This window comes from Fistularia commersonii, chromosome 13 (assembly GCF_037954325.1).
Source record: "Fistularia commersonii isolate RoL2024-O1a breed Wild chromosome 13, RoL_Fcom_v1.0, whole genome shotgun sequence".
NCBI lineage: Eukaryota > Metazoa > Chordata > Actinopteri > Syngnathiformes > Fistulariidae > Fistularia > Fistularia commersonii.
The window spans coordinates 6,191,497-6,208,887 of NC_141296.1; the positions used below are offsets into that span (position 1 = coordinate 6,191,497).

General features: G+C 37.7%; 2 protein-coding genes across 3 annotated transcripts; one reads left to right on the forward strand and one right to left on the reverse strand.

Moving 5' to 3' along the window:
* The first annotated feature begins 761 nt into the window (after positions 1 to 761).
* fermt3b (FERM domain containing kindlin 3b) lies at positions 762 to 13,931 on the forward strand. Its single transcript, XM_086158588.1, has 15 exons — positions 762 to 906; positions 3,029 to 3,153; positions 4,759 to 4,992; positions 6,625 to 6,741; positions 6,981 to 7,149; positions 8,505 to 8,607; positions 8,681 to 8,788; positions 8,901 to 9,035; positions 9,291 to 9,337; positions 9,506 to 9,630; positions 10,662 to 10,768; positions 10,868 to 11,089; positions 11,432 to 11,556; positions 12,550 to 12,691; positions 13,402 to 13,931. Exons 2-15 carry the CDS (start codon positions 3,030 to 3,032, stop codon positions 13,579 to 13,581), a joined length of 1,938 nt encoding a protein of 645 aa, XP_086014714.1. The 5' UTR covers positions 762 to 906; position 3,029; the 3' UTR covers positions 13,582 to 13,931.
* trpt1 (tRNA phosphotransferase 1) lies at positions 13,895 to 17,347 on the reverse strand. Of its 2 annotated transcripts, XM_086158591.1 has the most exons (7): positions 17,201 to 17,347; positions 16,959 to 17,040; positions 16,288 to 16,457; positions 15,728 to 15,905; positions 15,500 to 15,556; positions 15,290 to 15,400; positions 13,895 to 15,187 (listed from the first exon to the last, which is right to left on the reverse strand). In XM_086158591.1, exons 1-7 carry the CDS (start codon positions 17,258 to 17,260, stop codon positions 15,165 to 15,167), a joined length of 681 nt encoding a protein of 226 aa, XP_086014717.1. In that variant the 5' UTR covers positions 17,261 to 17,347; the 3' UTR covers positions 13,895 to 15,164. The 2 variants fall into 2 exon arrangements, with proteins under 2 accessions (XP_086014717.1, XP_086014715.1); XM_086158589.1 differs by having other exon boundaries at positions 13,895 to 15,400.
* Positions 17,348 to 17,391: the final 44 nt, after the last annotated feature.

A 17,391-nucleotide genomic window follows, 5' to 3' on the forward strand; every position in this document is an offset into this window, starting at 1 on the left:
AGTCCCAACAATATTGCAAAGGTGACAACTACCCAAAACATCACACATTACGGTGTAAATTGTTGAACAATGTGTGTGAAATTCAAGCACAATCACATGCGTTCATGCCACACAGAAGTATATATTTCTGCAACACCACAAATTACAGTTTTTAAAATTTAATGCTTTTAAAATGGACTTGGCAATTCAGCATGAATTCAATTACATACAAACAAGTTTTAGCCCCCCTAGTGGTTAAACAAGGCTAGTAACTAAATTTTGAAAAGACAATCAAGTGATGACCGAAAATATACTCCAAAAAATGTGTTGTTTGAAATGGTCTGGATTTACGACAAAGACAAGGATTTTAGTGCCCCCCATATGTTCATTTGTAAATATCTCACTCTACAGTACTTTTGTTTGTGTCTTAAAATTTGCTATTTAAGTATGTTTTCCTATAAATCTATTTGATTGACACATATTTTTCTGTACATGTAAGGGTTGTTGGAAGGTGGCATCTCATGTGATGTCGTCCTGTGGTGTGTCGGTTTGTTGTTTCACATACATAACCCAGTTAATGTTAAAATATCTGTATGTACAGCAAGTAGAATGGAATGATTATGGATTAGAATTCAGTACATATTGAACTATTGAGTATTGGGCTTCCCTAAGATGAAGCATTGAAAAAGTCATACTCTTAAATAGCCTGTCAGTTTAAATTTATACCCTTTTCACATTTCCGGCAGGCGGAAACTGTCAAAAGAAAGAAGGAACTAGCAATACAGACACAGCAACAAGTTGCCTCGCTTGGAGAACAAAGTACTGCACAATTGTACAATTGGAGCAAGGAAAGTTTTTTTGTGATCGAAAAGGAGATCAAGATCCCACTCTTTCAATTTCTCAAAAAAGTGCTTCAGCAATTTGAAGGTATTGCCTTTTTCTATCTATTTATCTCAGTGTGTCAATTTGTGTGTGTGTGTGTGCGCACATTTGTGCATGTGTTTGTCTTTTACTGAGTAATTGAAAAAGGAAACACCCCTACTGAAAGATGAATGTGAATTTATGGTGTGTATCATACATGTGTCTTAAATATACAGATCTATGACTGTTTGGTTCCCATCACTCCCTAAAATACAAGTGCACATTTGTTATTTCACAGGTGTATTTATACTATGTTTTGAAAAGAAAGAAGTAGGTTTATCTGTGTGTGTCGTCTGCAATACTGGTCATGTTAAATGTTACGCAGTTGTAAGCTGTGACTTTATCCAAAACTTGAAACTCGGTTTCACTGTCATACATGCATACATGTTGACATACATGCAGCCGGTGGATGTTACTGGAAATTAATGAACATCTTACTTCAGAGAGCGGAATTGTGTGTGCCCGGTGATAGCTCACAGTAGGAATAGGAAGTGCTCATCAAACCGAGCACGTCGACAGATAAAGTGACCTGTCAAGCGTGTGGGTGCCAGTGTTACATTGAATCATGTGATACTGAGCAATTGGCGTGAAGGCTTTGTTGAGTTCTGTTTCTAATTTAATCAAAGTTATCAAGTCGGTCACATTCATGTAATAATAATTCATATTTCACCACAAGCCATTTTATTTTACTTAAATGTACTTCAATTTTCTCTGCACACGGATATTTCTTTAAGTTGAGTTACACCATTTTTAATACTTCCTTTTAGACCATTATATTTTACACAAAGAACGGTATTTAATATGTAAAATTACCTTCCTGTCAAAAAGTTATATAAGGTTAAGTAGTACAGAGCATCAATATAATGTCATAGAGAAGTTGAAAAGATGTCGGACAGACAAGGATTTAAGATAAAACGTTTATTAGAATGCCATTAAACTCTAGCATCATTATTCTGATGCCTGATGTTGTACTTAAAGTTGCAGTTCAAGTTTTTGTTATGATAAGATGTTTCCTCATCAGTCCACTGGCAGATCACACTTTGCTTGGGTTCAAATACCACTGATGTCTCTGCACAAATTAGATTTAGTCACATAACAGATGTCAGTTTTCACAACAATGTTTCACCAGGTCCAAAAAGGAGTTAGTCAGATTCTTCCCTGTGCCTAATTATGAAATCCCAGACTGCTACATTGAAAGCAACAAAATTTCAGTTGCAAATGATGATCAAATTTCCATGCTGTGCGTTGGTCAACATTGTGAAATCTGAAGAATTGGAACGTCGTTAATCTCATTTTAGTTGATGAAGGCATTGATTACTTGACATGATTTTATGGTTTAATCTATTGACACAACAAACCTAATTTTACAAAATATCAAAACCAAACAATCTTGGTTGGGCTCTCTCTCTCAGAAAATAACATGATGGCTGAATACAAAATCATTCTGGGTCCACTGACTGCAAAATTGCAGAAAAAGTCCTGCTTGCTAAGAATGAAGTTGATAATATTTGCCATTTGTGATGTATATTTACTAAAGACATGTTTACAAGGCTAAAGGTGGCTATTCTGGTTATTATGTCAATCTTTTTAATTTTGCCCGATTTTTTTTTTTTTTTGCTATCGTTTTTGCGTTTTTTATAGAAATGAAAAAAAAAGATAGTTTTAACAATGTCTCTAGATGTTTTTTCATCAAAAAATCATTTGGTTTCCAAATTTTGAAGCAAAAAATATATTGCAAAGTTACTTTTTCATTTTTTCCTTGTCCGTCTTTTTTTTTTTAAACCCACAGTATAAAACCCCCAGTTGCATGTGAGAAAAAATGCGCGGCCCAAACTAATTTGATTTCACAAAATAATGATCCGAGGGCTACAATTGTCCCACGGGCCGCGAGTCTCAGACCCCTGGTCAAGATTGTCACCCCTCCTGTTAACTAAATCATTAAATGCATCTCATTTGCATTCATCGACTCACTTGGATTGAGATGAGAATGTCACATTGTTTTTACCGTCATACAACATTGCTCTAATTTCTTTTCTTTCTTTTTTTTTGCTTTCCACGCCTGTCCAAGTGTCCATATTCTCTTTCAGACTTGTTTGGTATATTTTTCTCTGCTCCCTGTTTCCCACAGCATGGCAGCATGGGACCTGGCCATCACAGTGGAGGACCTTGGGACTGACGGCCCTCCAATCACCTTAAGTGTGGCCTCTGACCTCCACGTTGGAGGGGTAATCTTCAAGCTGGTTGAGAAATTACGTGAGTCACTGTCTGCTTCACTTTAAAATCATTGTCCTTCTAGCTCAGGGGCCAGGAACCTTTTTGACATGGAGAGCATCAATATTTCTGAATATATTTCATTGAGAGCCATATAGTATTTTTAACGTATAATAAATTAAATATGTCTTATTTTTAATGTGATCTCTGGAGCTGCATGGTTTTGTTCAAAGTGCCGCTTTATATTTGACCATTTCATCTATGCAATTTTATCATTGCATATTAGACATACCGCAGGTCCAAATGAAAATTCCTCTGTCCATGCAGCCTGGAATGCATGGTAATCATCAATCCTTTTTTTCTTATCACCATCTTTTCCGTTATAAGGGTTGATGCAGATAAACTATTTGGCTATCTGATAAAATTGACACAGTATTATGAAGAAATATCACAAGTATCTTAAATTCAGTTCCAAACTGTTTTTTTTTCCAACTCAAAGTTGTCAAGGAGCCATATGCCGTCACCAGAAGAACTCATAGCTCTACAGCACAGACACCTTTTTCATTTACACTTTTTAAATAAGAATAAGAATGAGAATGAGAATGAGAACGAGAACGAGAACGAGAACGAGAACGAGAACGAGAACGAGAACGAGACCGAGAACGAGAACGAGAACGAGAACAAGAATAAGAATAAGAATGAGAATGAGAATGAGAATAAGAATGAGAATAAGAACAACTTTATTTATCCTGAAGGAAATTGTTGTGCCAGAGTTTCAAGTAAAACATAACAATAATAAATAATAAATCAAAGCAGAGCTGATAAAGTGTACATGTATAAGCATACTAGAAAGATCAAATTCATAAAAATAAAATAATTTCATGAATACTTTGGCCAGCAGGACTCGTATGTGTTGCATTTTACTCAAAACTCTATATTTCCCTATGCTTGTCAACAATTATTCAATCACAACCAGGTCATTTATTAATAGTGAAAAATATATCATTATTTCATGTACTGAATAACTGATTCATCAGATGCTTCACTTGAGACTGGTTTGAAACTTTTGCAAAGTGTAATATTTATGCATTCCTAGCCAAAACTTGGTGTTTTCACACAATTCTATCTTACTGTCTTTTCAAGCATCATTGTGCAATACATTGAAAAGTACCTCTTGCTGTAGTATTTTCTTTTGTCTAAATTCAGTGAGGCCTCTCATGAAAATGTTTCCCCTCTTGTTGCTTGAATTTAATTGAGTTTTGCAAACAATGATTTCAACACCATTACAAAACTGAGCTCTCGGACTAAATAACAAGGAATGATTAGCTCACAAATTGTGCCGCCCTATTCATTATAATGTCTAGCTGTTTCAATAAGAATATTTTGCACGCATATGATTAAGAAGTAATAACAGTTTAACGGATGTCTGCAATATTAGTATTACTTGGAAAAGGTAAAACTGAATGAAAAGTCTGAATTTGCAATCAAACTAATTAGGTGAGATACAGCAGGGTATGCCCAGCAGAAAGCCGGGAGAGCAAAATATACATTGATAGACTAGAAATAAAAACCCCTGTTGTTGAGAGTGCATCATAAGATTATCTTTTTGAGTTTTTGTTTCATTTGTGTCTGATGTGTTCTTTGCAGAGGTCGTGCGTGATTGGTCGGACTATGGTCTGTGGTGGGAGCAGAAGCAACAATGGCTGCTGCGTACAGCCTGGACACTGGAGAAATATGGTATCCATGCCGACGCAAGACTGCACTTCATGCCGCAACACAGGCTCTTGAGGCTGGGCCTCCCCAGCGGGATAACCCTGCAGATCCGAGCCTGCTTCTCCAGCCCTGTCTTTCAGACGGTGATAAGCATCTGCAGGCTGCTCAGTGAGTCTTTTCCTATCAATTTCTTTAAAGGCCTGGAAAATATAATTAATCTTCCTCAACTGATTTGGTGTGAGTTGCTGAATTTTCTGAGATATTAGCCATAGAGAGCAGCTGCTATCTTTCAAAGATAAATGGGACTCATGGTGGTTTGTCGAGGAAATTACAATAAACAAATCTAAAAGGCACCCTCTGTTTATATAAATCATTGCCCATTTACTCAAAAAAGTTGTTGTTTTTTTTTGCCAGGAGTTTTATGAAGGACTTAAATCTGTCAACAGGAAAATTGGGAAAGTATTGTGTTGCAACGAGGGTGAATTGTCTTTAGCAACCGTCTGTGACCTGATTAATGATGATGATGTTGTTTCTAAAGAAAGTGGACTATCTGTCCGAAAATTCCAAAATGATCTTGACAGAAAAGAGCAATCTAGATGAGAGGGGTAATATCTTTTTGGATGCGAAACAACATTGCTATATTAAATTTGAACCATTTAATTTACTTTCCGCTGGTGACTTGCCGCTATAATACATCTTGCTGTTCTCACATCTCTCCCTTTGGCCTTTAAGCCAGTTGTCACCTATAATTGCAATGATGATTTGTAAAGGTGTCTCAATGTTATATTGCCTTCTAATATGCTGGTGTATCACACAAACAAGCAGACATATTTTCACATGTTACATTTTTTTGCCTTCTCACAAAGACAGCACATATTGCCAGAAGAGATGGTTTTTACCATCTGCTTCATGCTTTCACTCACTCTAATTTGGCATTTCTTGTTCTCAGTTCCCCGGAAATCATCAAGAGTTAACTAAAAAAAAATCCAAGGATTTTTTAAAAGCAGTAGGGAGTGAGTAGATAATGAAGTCTGTCGCTACAAAAGCTAGTAGAGAAACAGATACAAAGAACTGTAATTGGTTCTCTACAATGTAGGTGGATAATTCAGTGTAGTGTGTCGTTTGATATGCTCTTATGAATAAAAGAAGGAGATTTTTTTTCTTCTGGCACATAGAATAAGGGATGAGTTCTGAAATCAACAAATTACGAACTAAAAATTGTCTATTTTAGGTAAGTAGATGAGTTTCAGATGCTCATTTTTCAGAGATGACACTTAAATGGGTTTCCAGGTTTTTATTTGGAGAGGATGATCATTACAAGTCGAGGTTGAAATTATTTAGTCATTTCATATGTAAAGTCATCACTGGGACATTAGTCCATTGTGCATAAAATTCATAACCCCTTACAGCTAACTGAATGAAAGTATTTGGAGATAAAGTTGCCTCAACTGTTTTTGAATGTAGTATGATATGATTTAAATTGTTAAGACTGTAAAAGTGGCCCGAAACGCAGATATTGAGCTGTCGTGTGTCACTTCCTGGAACATTTTGGAAAATGTCACCCATTCTGAGCAGTACATGATTAGAAATGGTGTCAGGCAGCTCTGGTCAGAAGATCATTGCAGGCATTTATATATCCAACCTGAACACCTTTGAGTCCCCGAGAAAGACCTGGGCTCAGATAAGCAGTTAAACAAAGATACAATACTATACAATACAATACGATACACACACTATTCTCTATATATTGATTTTTTTCATTGTTTGTCAAAAGATCATTGACCTTTGCTCCCTCCACAGACATCCGTCACCCTGAGGAACTCTCTCTCCTTCGGCCTATAGAGGAGAAGAAGAAAAAGAAAGGCAAAGACCCATCTGATGAAGTTTATGACCTGAGTGAGGTTCCCTACCCCTCAGGTGTGTTCATTCATTTTCGGCTTCAGTTGTGTAAAATATTCCATGCGGATTCAAAATACTTAGAAAGTTCATCATATCTATCATCATCCATCAACATAAGTCTTAAAATGCTATCATATACATGCGTCTCTAATTCAGCGCAGTCCTACTTTAAAATGGTACACCGCAATGTCATTTTCAAAGTTTATTCTCTATTCATTGGCTTTATCACAGTGATACTCCCTATTTTTTCTTTGCAGCATCTCAGCCTAGTTTTTACGATGGTGTGCCGGTTCATTTTATTGGTTCACCCCAAATGGAAGCCATCTACAAGATACTGTCAGTAACCCAGCCTCCCCCGGCCCCTGAGGCCATCGGCAAGCAGTACCGGCCAGCCAGTGTGGTGGACAAGGCCCACATCAATGGCAGGTATATTGTGACCTCCCTCTGCTTCTAAATCAGGTCCGATGACTTACTGCGAACATGACGGATAGGACACATTTACCATTGACCTTGTTCTGCCTGACTGTGAGATCAATCTGCTATATTTTTCACCTGTGAAACCGAAAAACTTCCAACAAAAATGTCTAAAACGTCATCATTTTGGTAATTCACACCGTAAAAATCTGCAATGATTGCCAGATGAGAACATTTACACCATACGTTTTCTTCTTCTTCTATTCCTTTTAGCTTTTCCCTTCAGGGGTTCCATTGCGAATCAACCCTATTCTCGGTATTCTCTTGCACACCAGCTTACTTCATATTTTCTCTCTCTAAGCCCATAAATCTTCTCTTAGGTCTTTCTCTTGACCCTGTATTATCCTTGGGAGGGCTCTATTCTATGTTGTACAACAGGAATGATTAAATATGATAATATTTGAGCAGAGCAACTTTGTTAGTGACTATTCTGCAATTTAATTTTGGCAGTTGGCGGCACACATATGTGCCTTTCCAGGGAGTCAGTCAGGCAAAATGGAGTGAATGGGCGACAATCTTTAAAAGATAACTATCGACAGTGAAACCAAGTTCTTTTGAGACGGAAACATATAAAAAGGAGCTGCAGCAATTTGCATTCAGATGCTACTTTACTTTTTTCATACAATATTGTCGTACTAATGATTTTAATAAATGAAAATAAATTCTGTCTTGTTCTGTGAGAGAAATTTTTGGTCTTGCTGGTTTTGTTTGTTTTAGATAATTAAAAAAAGTAACTGTTTAAATTCTCTTCTTTAATATACCAAGCTCATCCTGACTGAAGCCATGTCAATATGAGGAAAAATAATCTTACAGAGCTGCAAAATGGTCAAGTTATTTTCCCAACATTTTTCTCATTTGAAGTCAGTGTACCATGGAGATTATGTCAGTTTCCTCGTACAACATAAAAAGCCTAACAACAACCCGTATCCATCTATCCATCTGCCGCTTCTGCTGCAGTCAGAGTTGTGGGGGATGATGGAGCCGATCCCAGCTGTCATCGGGCGAGAGGCGAGGCCAGTCAATCGCAAGGCCACATATACAGACAGACAAACATTTGCTCACTTATTCTGGGGAATTTTCCCAAATTTTCAGATTTTTCCAATTAAACTGCATGATTTTGGACTGTGTGAGGAAACCAGAGAAGCTGATATAGAACCCATACAGACATAGGGTTGAATCAAACCAGGGTCCTTTGTGCTGTGAGGCCACCATGCCACCACTATAACAAGCAATTCATGGAAATTTGTCAATTGAGAAACATATTTCAGAGAATAATATCCTCTATATTTGCTCTGATTGATTTTTAGGTGGCTGGACTCATCCCGTTGTCTCTTGCAGCAAGGCATACAAGAAAATGATAAACTCTGGCTTCGCTTCAAGTACTGTGCCTTCTATGGTATAGATCCTAAGGTAGTTATGCATGTTTAAACGCGGTGTTGATGCAGATATTTGATATTTCAAGTGGTGCCTTGTCATTTTTCAGTATGATGCAGTGCGTCTGACCCAGCTGTATGAGCAGGCCCGGTGGGCCATCCTGCTGGAGGACATCGACTGCACTGAAGAGGAAATGATGCTATTCGGTGGTCTACAGGTAAAGATTGACACACATGAATGAGAAATAAAAGTGGGTAATTTATTTTTGAATGATTTGAATGGGAAAGACATCATCAATCTGCATCCTCCCACAACTTGATCTCTTGTAGTATCACATCAGTAAGCTGTCACAGTTGCAGCCCAAGATGCTGAGCTCCAACGTCGCCATGGACGACCTGGAATCTGCACTGCAGTCCCTGGAGGTCAAGATGGAAGGAGGGAGCAGCTCTGCATCTGAATTACTGGTCTGAGATCGTGGATGTATTTTTCTGTCTTTGCAAATTCACGCCTGCTTCAAAAGTGAGCTTGAAGCGAAATTAAGTTTGCCTTTGGACTTTGTCATTTACATTATTTAGACATCAATAAAGTTGGGGTTAATCAATAGTGCATACTTATGTACGTAATCATGTAGTGATTACATGGAGTGATTTTTACAGTATTTTGTACCCTCTTTTACAGCTATGACACAAGATTTTTCACATATCTTTAATTCCATTCAGGAAAACCTTGCTGCACCGGAGCTCAGTGATTATCTGAAGATATTCAGGTTCTCAAGTTCTCATTTTCCATTTCTTCTTTTCATGCAGTGCAACTCCATTGAAAATACTAAAAAAACAACTATTGCATGCAACTAATTTGTTACTTATTTCTCTATATTGATCAGTGATTTCTTGACAAATCCCTACAGCTGTAACAACAGTGAATTCTGTTTCAGGCCAAAAAGGCTGACTTTAAAAGGATACAAGCAGTACTGGTTCAAGTTCCAGGACACTTCCATCTCTTACTTCAAGAGTAAAGAGGAGAGCCTTGGAGAGCCAATTCAGCAGATCAACCTCAAAGGTACAGAATATGTTGTTTGAATTTTTAATAACCTACATTACACGCAACTAATTGTCCTTTTTGCTGATCACAGTTCACTACAGTGAGCTACCAAGGTTGTCTAAAATCAATGTGATAAAATCTTTTGTGGCTGTAATAATGCATGGGGTATTTTAAAAAAACAAAACAATGAAAATGTCTGGCTAAATTTTTATCACAGCTCTGAAAAAAAGATCTTATGAACCACTGTTCAGTAATTGACATGCATCTGGCAAAAGTGTAATGGTTTCCAAGCCAGGGAACTCTTGTCCAATTATTAAGAGGAACCTAAAGGGCAGAACTCCACTTCAATATTAATTGATTCATTTGACAGAAATGACAGTGTTTTTATTGGGAAAAAAAAAGATGGTTTGGCTGCTGCAGTCCTTGATCTCTGTCAAAGACTGCTATATCTATCACATCAAGTTTCATTTCGCATGAGACAGGGGACTCATTTGAACACAGTGAGTCAATATGTATGAATAGTTACATTAAGTGAAAACAAAGAAATTTGACATATAGCATTCCAGTCCAAAAACCATGATGAATGAAAACTGCCATAATGAGGAAAAAGCAAGCACCCTTTTTTCCATGTGTGTTGTAATCCCTATTTCCTCTCAATATTAGATTCAAAATAGGAGAAAAAAATTATGTGATTAATGATGTACTTATCCACCCTGGGATAAAGATACAGGCAGAGGCTTTGTGAATACTGGCACCATTGTTAACAAACTGTAAAACAAGTGTCCTGGTAATCCATGGCAATCAACTCAAGAGGTGTTGAGATTTACTGAAAAGCAAGATTGCATCTAGGGATTATTGGGACTGATCCTTTGGGGCACTTGATGTCTGCACCAGATGTTACATCAATCCCATCTGTTACTTCCATGGAGACTTAGTGGGTGGATTTTCTGTTCACTAAATCTTGAACATTGTCATAGCTCAAATCAACCTCTTAAGGACCCTAATTTGTTCTTTGAGTGTGCGTGTTGTATGATTTCCTTTTCACACAGGCTGCGAAGTGGCTCCAGACGTAAATGTTGGGTTGCAGAAGTTCCTAATCAGGTTGCTGATACCAGCGCCTGAGGGAATGAACGAGGTGTACCTGCGCTGTGAAAATGTGAGGCAAAACAAAATTACGGTCACTCATTTGTATGCGTCGCATCATCCATCGCATCCACATCTCTACAATCTTTGCATCATTTGTGTGCATCTCCAGGAGCAGCAGTACGCTCAGTGGATGGCTGGTTGTCGAGTGGCCTCCAAAGGAAAAAGCCTGGCAGACAGCAGTTTCCCGAGCGAGATCGAGAGCATTCGCTCATTCCTGGCGATGCAAAAAACCTCGTCTAGTTCCCATGGCAACTCATATGCTACAGACGAAAGCTTCAACACCCATAGCCTTGTATCACCACGCTACCATAAGAAGTATAAAGTCAAACAGGTACAAGACAGAAGACGGAACATGTGTATTTTGTGTTATACACACACACACACACTCACGCACACACACAAACACGCACGCACACACATAAACGCTTCTTTTTTTTTAGATTCTATCGTGTCTTGACAAGGTCTGCTACTGTCGAGCTTCGAACTACGGGATCACATGTATTATTTATCTATTGATTCTGCACATTTTGCAAGCAGCAGAAATTGCCTTTCTCTGGACATTCATTTGGCATTGCTGATTGAACTTTTTGGCCGCAACTTCTTATGAGTTTAAACGCGAAGCGGCAAATCTGTAATTACCTCTGACATTTTGACTTCATGTCTGACCCTGCAGTTGACCCCTCGTATCCTGGACGCGTACCAGAATGTGAATCAACTCTCACTGACAGATGCAGTGATGCGGTTCTTGCAGATCTGGCAGGCACTGCCTAACTTTGGTCTTTCATACGTTGTTGTCAGGTAAAATTTGAGTACACCTTCAAGCAATTAAGGATTTATTCAGTGCCAGTGAACATATACCATAATATACAAATGTGAAGCTGAATACATACATCAGATTGTAATCAGTGTAGCTGACTTCCTCATACCTTATATCAGGGGTGTCAAACTCATTTTGGTCCGGGGGCCGCATACGGCTTAATTCGATGTCAAGGGGGCCGACCAGAATATCATTACCTAGAAGTAACACGAAGTCAAAATTTGTCCTTTGTTTTAGTGTAAAGGAGGTTAACCGTTAAATTATAAAAATTTGTATATGTAATGAACTGTTCCTCTAATCTAAACACATGATAAATTAATATTAACAATTAATATTAACAAAGAATGGATGAAATTACACCCTAAAAATATTGAGTTAGAAGAGAAAATCTTGTCACTGTGGGAAAATTTGCCACTAGAATTTATTATAAAATTGATTGGTGGCATGTATCAAAGGAGATGTCATGTTCGCAAGGCTAATGGTGGTTATTCTGGTTATTAAATCAATCTTTTTAATTTTGCCCGTTTTTTTTCGCTATCATTTTTGTGTTTTTTATAGATAATTTTTTTCATCAAAAATTCATTTTGCTTTCAAATTGTGAGGCAAAAAATACGTTACAGTTACTTTTTCATTTTTTCCTTGTCTGTTTTTTTTTTACACCCACTGTATCAAACCCCCTGATGCATGTGAGAAAAAAACACGCTGAGACCCCTGCCTTATATGATGTGATTATAAATCTTTTAAGGTTGAATTTCCATTTTTATAACCAAAATCAAACACTACAGTTAGGAGAAAGAGGGAATAGAAAAAAATGGAAGATCAGTCAAACTGCAACCAAGAGTGAAAGAGTGAAGCTATCCTCCACAAAAAAAAAAAAAATCTGTACCGTTTGAAAAATCACCAAAGGATTAAACACTTTTCATATTCAAATCTTTGAACTATGACGTGGAATGTGGGGTGTTTTTGTCAAATAGGTTCAAAGGCAGCCGTAAAGATGAGGTTCTAGGCATCGCCCCAAATCGCCTGATCCGGATCGACCTGGGTGTGGGAGATGTGGTGCAAACCTGGCGCTACAACAACATGAAGCAGTGGAATGTCAACTGGGACATACGACAGGTGATATATGCTTTAATGTCGGTGTTGACGGTGTAAAATGATGAATTAAGTTTACCTATGTAGGTTGCATTTCTGTGCATTTCTTTCGAACTTTTCAAGTTATGCTAATCATACAATAAAAAAACATGCAACTCACATTATAAAGTAACCAACAACTCTAGGAAACTTCAGGGTTCCCTTCAACTATCCTAAAAAATATTCCCAATCCTGGGATCCATCAAGTACATCTCATCTCATTTCTTTAGTTTATGTGCCTTAAAAAGTCTTACCTTGGCCAAAAAGACTTGTGCGTGTGTGGCATTAGTGACTAGAAAGCTATTATGAATTCCGCTAGGGCAGCGAGGAGTGTACTTCTTGAGAATCTGAAATCCCAATATGTTCCTTTCCAATGTCCCTGGGACAGAATAACGGAGCTCTGCTGTTATTTTGGCTAATAATCCAAGCAGAGTAAATTTGCTCCCAGTCCATTTTCAAACTTTTTGTTTTTATATTTTTTTTTTCCATGTTGGGAAACTACATTAAATATTAGATCAAAAATATTCACAATTTTATAACTTTTTCAGTATCTCTTATAATGACGTTTAGGGTTTGTGCAGGTCAAAGCCAACCTTTTGAAGGAACGTCAGTTATTGGAATTTCATTTCCAGAGCATCAACTCCCAAGTTAACTTTAAAAGGTCCAATTCATATTTTGTTTTTTGATTTCTCCAGGTGGCCATTGAGTTCCAAGGGAACATCAACATTGCCTTCAGCTGTGTGACCGCTGACTGTAAAATTGTTCATGAGTTTATTGGAGGCTACATTTTCATGTCTACACGCGGTCTTGGGAAGAGCGACACACTGAACGAGGAGCTCTTCCTCCAATTGACCGGCGGGCACGAGGCTCTCTGAGACTAAACCAAATGAAAAATCTGGATCACAACTTTCTCTCCCTTCTGCCTCTCAGCAGTGGAAACTATACATTTTACATCAGCGACCATGAAATGATTGGAACCGTATGCCAGAGTATCAACACCCTCGAGGTCACTGCCGTCAAATATATGTTAAAATGCACATTCCCTTTCTATTAAAGAAGCACACATACATGCCTGCACAAATATCTTATACAAGAGTATTTTCACCGTATTCAAGCAGTATGACAAAGTAGCCGAGCACCTTCTTCACCTCGATCAGCAGCTTTGACAGTGAAACAAACATTAATGGTTGTATCACCCAGCAGAAATTTTTATTATTTGCTTCAGACAATTGAGACTTTCTCTAATTAAAAATCAGGATGTAAACTGCTTTTTTTTTTGTGAAGCATTAAGCTCTCAGCAAATATCATGTTAGGTCCAAAGGTTAGAAAATGAAGATACATACAATACAATATGACCAAGTAAACATTTGTAAAAATAAATGGAGCAATTCATCCTCAACTGTTTTTTGGCATCTTTCTTCTCAACATGTGCTGTGCCCACGTTTCTGCATACTCGAATAAAATGGTTAAAGCGGTCCGTTAGCAGAAACCACATCCCATACATCCCTCCATTTGTTTCTAAATGGTGGTGTCTGGTTGTTTGGCTGTTGGTCACGAAACAGTGTAAAACTGCTTAGTGAAATTATCATGGGGCTAAATGAGGGAATTTATTTGGAACGAACAACATTTTAGAAAAAGTGGATTATGAATTCAAAATTAAGCCAAATTATTAACAATTGAAAATGTATATCACAACAAATCTGAAAAAGTAAGAAATGGAACAAACTTAAGTCCTGATTTTAGTAGCTCTGCAGTGTTACAGTTCTAAAACCATTTTTTTAGAAGTTTATTCACCCTCAAATGTATTTTGTGTGTGTCATACAGCATATATTTTCTTTTCTTCTTTTTAATGCAGAGCAATAAATCTTGGGTTGAGGCGAGTTATAGTTTTTACATTTTCCTTTTAAGCTGATTACAAGGTAGGTTTTTGGTCATTTCCAAGTTGTTAATTTTTACTCATCTTGAGCTCTAGTTTTCAAATGTTCCAATATAACCAACCTAATATGACAGAAGCATTACTGTCCAGCCAATTTCTCAAAAATTCTGTTTATTTTCCTCAAATTTATTTTTTTTCCCAATTTTATGACCATGCCTGTAATTTTGACATAATAAAAGGCAAAACCATATCCATTTATTTTCCATGAAATGCCGAGTAGGGAACCGCAGATTCAACAGCAAGTCAGTACACAAACCTGAGAAAACCAATGTATCATCTCATGTTCTGGAGTTTGCCTAATTCAACTTACTTGATGTTGCTGTTATTCAGCATAAAACATATGATCATAATTTGGAATAACTTTATACATGATACATTTATTACACCCTTTATGAGAGATGAAAAAATATCACTCCAGTCCCACTGAGGATTTTTATATTGTTGCCACATTCTCCTCTTTATTGCCTTACTGAGACTCTATAGAAATTAGCTCCACTGTAGTAAGGAACCTGTCTTGTGTCGCTAAAGCAGTGGTAGGATGCTTCCTGAAACACAGCAAATCCATTTCAGACAACAGTGAAATGCTGCCTCTTTGTTCACTTTCAAAAGCAAAACATCTTAATTAATACTCATATTATTTTTCTTACTAGTAGGTCCCAGTTTCATGGCTCGACTGAAGTATTTAGGCAGAAGTTTTCCCTCTGAATTGCCTGCAGTCAACACCACGTTGTTCTCTGACAAGTAGAACTCAATGCCATCTGTACAACCAGACAGAGTAAAACCACAAGTAAAGGTCTAATAATATCCCGACTGAAAAGCGTTTCTTTTGGATGGATGCCATTTGTGTCTGATCTTACCTGCAAGAGCCTTCGGCACATCAATAAAAATAGCTAGATCACAGTCTTTTCTCATACCTGGAGAAAAATACAATAACACATTTTTGTGAGACATATAGACATGGTAACACAGCCTTTATCAAAGACAGAAGTATACACACACACACACACATACACACACACACACACACACACACACACACACACACACACACACACACACACACACACACACACACACTAGATTACCACTAATGACACCATCATCTCCTGGCAAGCCTAAGGCCAGATGAATATGTGTCCTCTTCATGCGGCTCAGGCCCTGCTGCTGAATGGAGCTCCAGTTGCGGATGTAGGACCCATGGACGACCTCAGCAGGGCAGTGCGGAGAATCAGACATGATCGGCCTCAGCTCCAAATCTTTTACCTGACCAGGACAATGACAGTAGCATTAGCACAAACCTAGATTTTAGTAGCAAGGGTAATTGTTACCAATTTCAACTGAACTGTGAGAAGACCAAAAGAATAATACTGACCTGAAAATTTGATTTAAAGTGATATATTTTTGGTGTAGACTGTAATAATGCATACTGTCACAATTGTCAGATCTACAAAATCTATATGCAAACTCAGGGTCACAAGATTCCATCTACAATTCTGAGTAAAGGGAATGCTCAGCACTTAACAAAGCAAGTACCAATCAAAAACCCTTGTATGCTTGCTTACTGATGCAATAATGTCTCCTACTGCATGTTTCAGTCTGTTTTCTCCACACCAAATAGGCACCTTATCAGAATTTTACTCCACACCTGTACTGTATGTCCCTGGTTGGCTCGAATCTGCATGCGGCCATTCTCTGGATGGGGACGAAGCTTAAAGCGCTGTTTGTCATTTGTTGTCACGACTCTCTCCAAATCTTCCAGTGAATATGAGTTGAACTGAGGGTGAGCTAGGAGGTCCTCCACATAGAGGAAGCCATCTACAGATATAGTAGAAATTGTAAGTTTAGCTGATGCCATATTGTAAAGAGTGTTCTTAGTGTAAATTACATATTTTGCAACAATGCAACACAATATTTGGCCTATAAAGAATGCAAATTCATGCTTTCTGTCTCGGTACACAAAATAATTAATAAATACTTTGCTTGTGTCTTCAGTACCAAATATTGACAAAGCACTGTGAAAAAGAATTTCAAGAATTCTTTCCCATTTTTCTCAACTTTTAGGAATTCTTGCTTGTTTATTTCCTTTATCTTCATATTAATACTGTTGTGACATGATTTGAATATGAGATAAAATCCTTGTAACTAAATCAAAATACAAAACGGAAACATATCATTACAAAACTACTGAAGCATGTATGCTATTTTCTTTCTCCTTGCAAATCTACCTGAATCAAGAAAATATCTGAAATATACTCAAGAATCCTTCCCAAAGATTTTTCAGTCAAGCTGTGAGACATCCAGCCTGAATCAGCTCACCTGCACCAATGTGAAGACCCATCTGGGGGGCTCCATGTCGAAGAGCATAAGACAGAGATTTAGACAGTCTGACATCTCTATCCTGGAGGGAAGATGGCACAAGACATAACACATGTTCAAATTTAATCATTTTTAACAATAAGTCTGCTGTTCTGTTTCACAATCCCAACCTTAGACACCCACTGGGAGTTGGAATGAAAAATTAGCCTTTGGGATTTTACTGAAACTTCATAACGTCTCACCTCTTCTTTACGATTCTCCCTCCTTACTCTCCCTCTTCTCCCTCCTCTGGAAGTGCTCATAGTCTTGCAGGCTTATATGCAGTCAGTGTGTTGTCTGTCTTTGTTTACACCAGGCTGGTGCTGTCACGTGATTTTACAGACTTCCGGTAAGTTGCATTCTTCCGCCTATAGGCGGCATCGTTGCTAAAACC

Bases quoted from the DNA above. Each gene is read 5' to 3' on its own strand.
- fermt3b (XM_086158588.1), top strand. From the start codon at position 3,030: ATGGCAGCATGGGACCTGGCCATCACAGTGGAGGACCTTGGGACTGAC. The intron at 10,769-10,867 runs GTGAGGCAAAAC...GTGCATCTCCAG, and splicing joins TGTACCTGCGCTGTGAAAAT to GAGCAGCAGTACGCTCAGTG. The intron at 12,692-13,401 runs GTGATATATGCT...TGATTTCTCCAG, and splicing joins TCAACTGGGACATACGACAG to GTGGCCATTGAGTTCCAAGG.
- trpt1 (XM_086158589.1), bottom strand. From the start codon at position 17,260: ATGAGCACTTCCAGAGGAGGGAGAAGAGGGAGAGTAAGGAGGGAGAAT. The intron at 17,041-17,200 runs GTGAGACGTTAT...TCTTCCCTCCAG, and splicing joins GGGAGAATCGTAAAGAAGAG to GATAGAGATGTCAGACTGTC. The intron at 15,906-16,287 runs GTGTGGAGTAAA...TGTCCTGGTCAG, and splicing joins ACCAGGGACATACAGTACAG to GTAAAAGATTTGGAGCTGAG.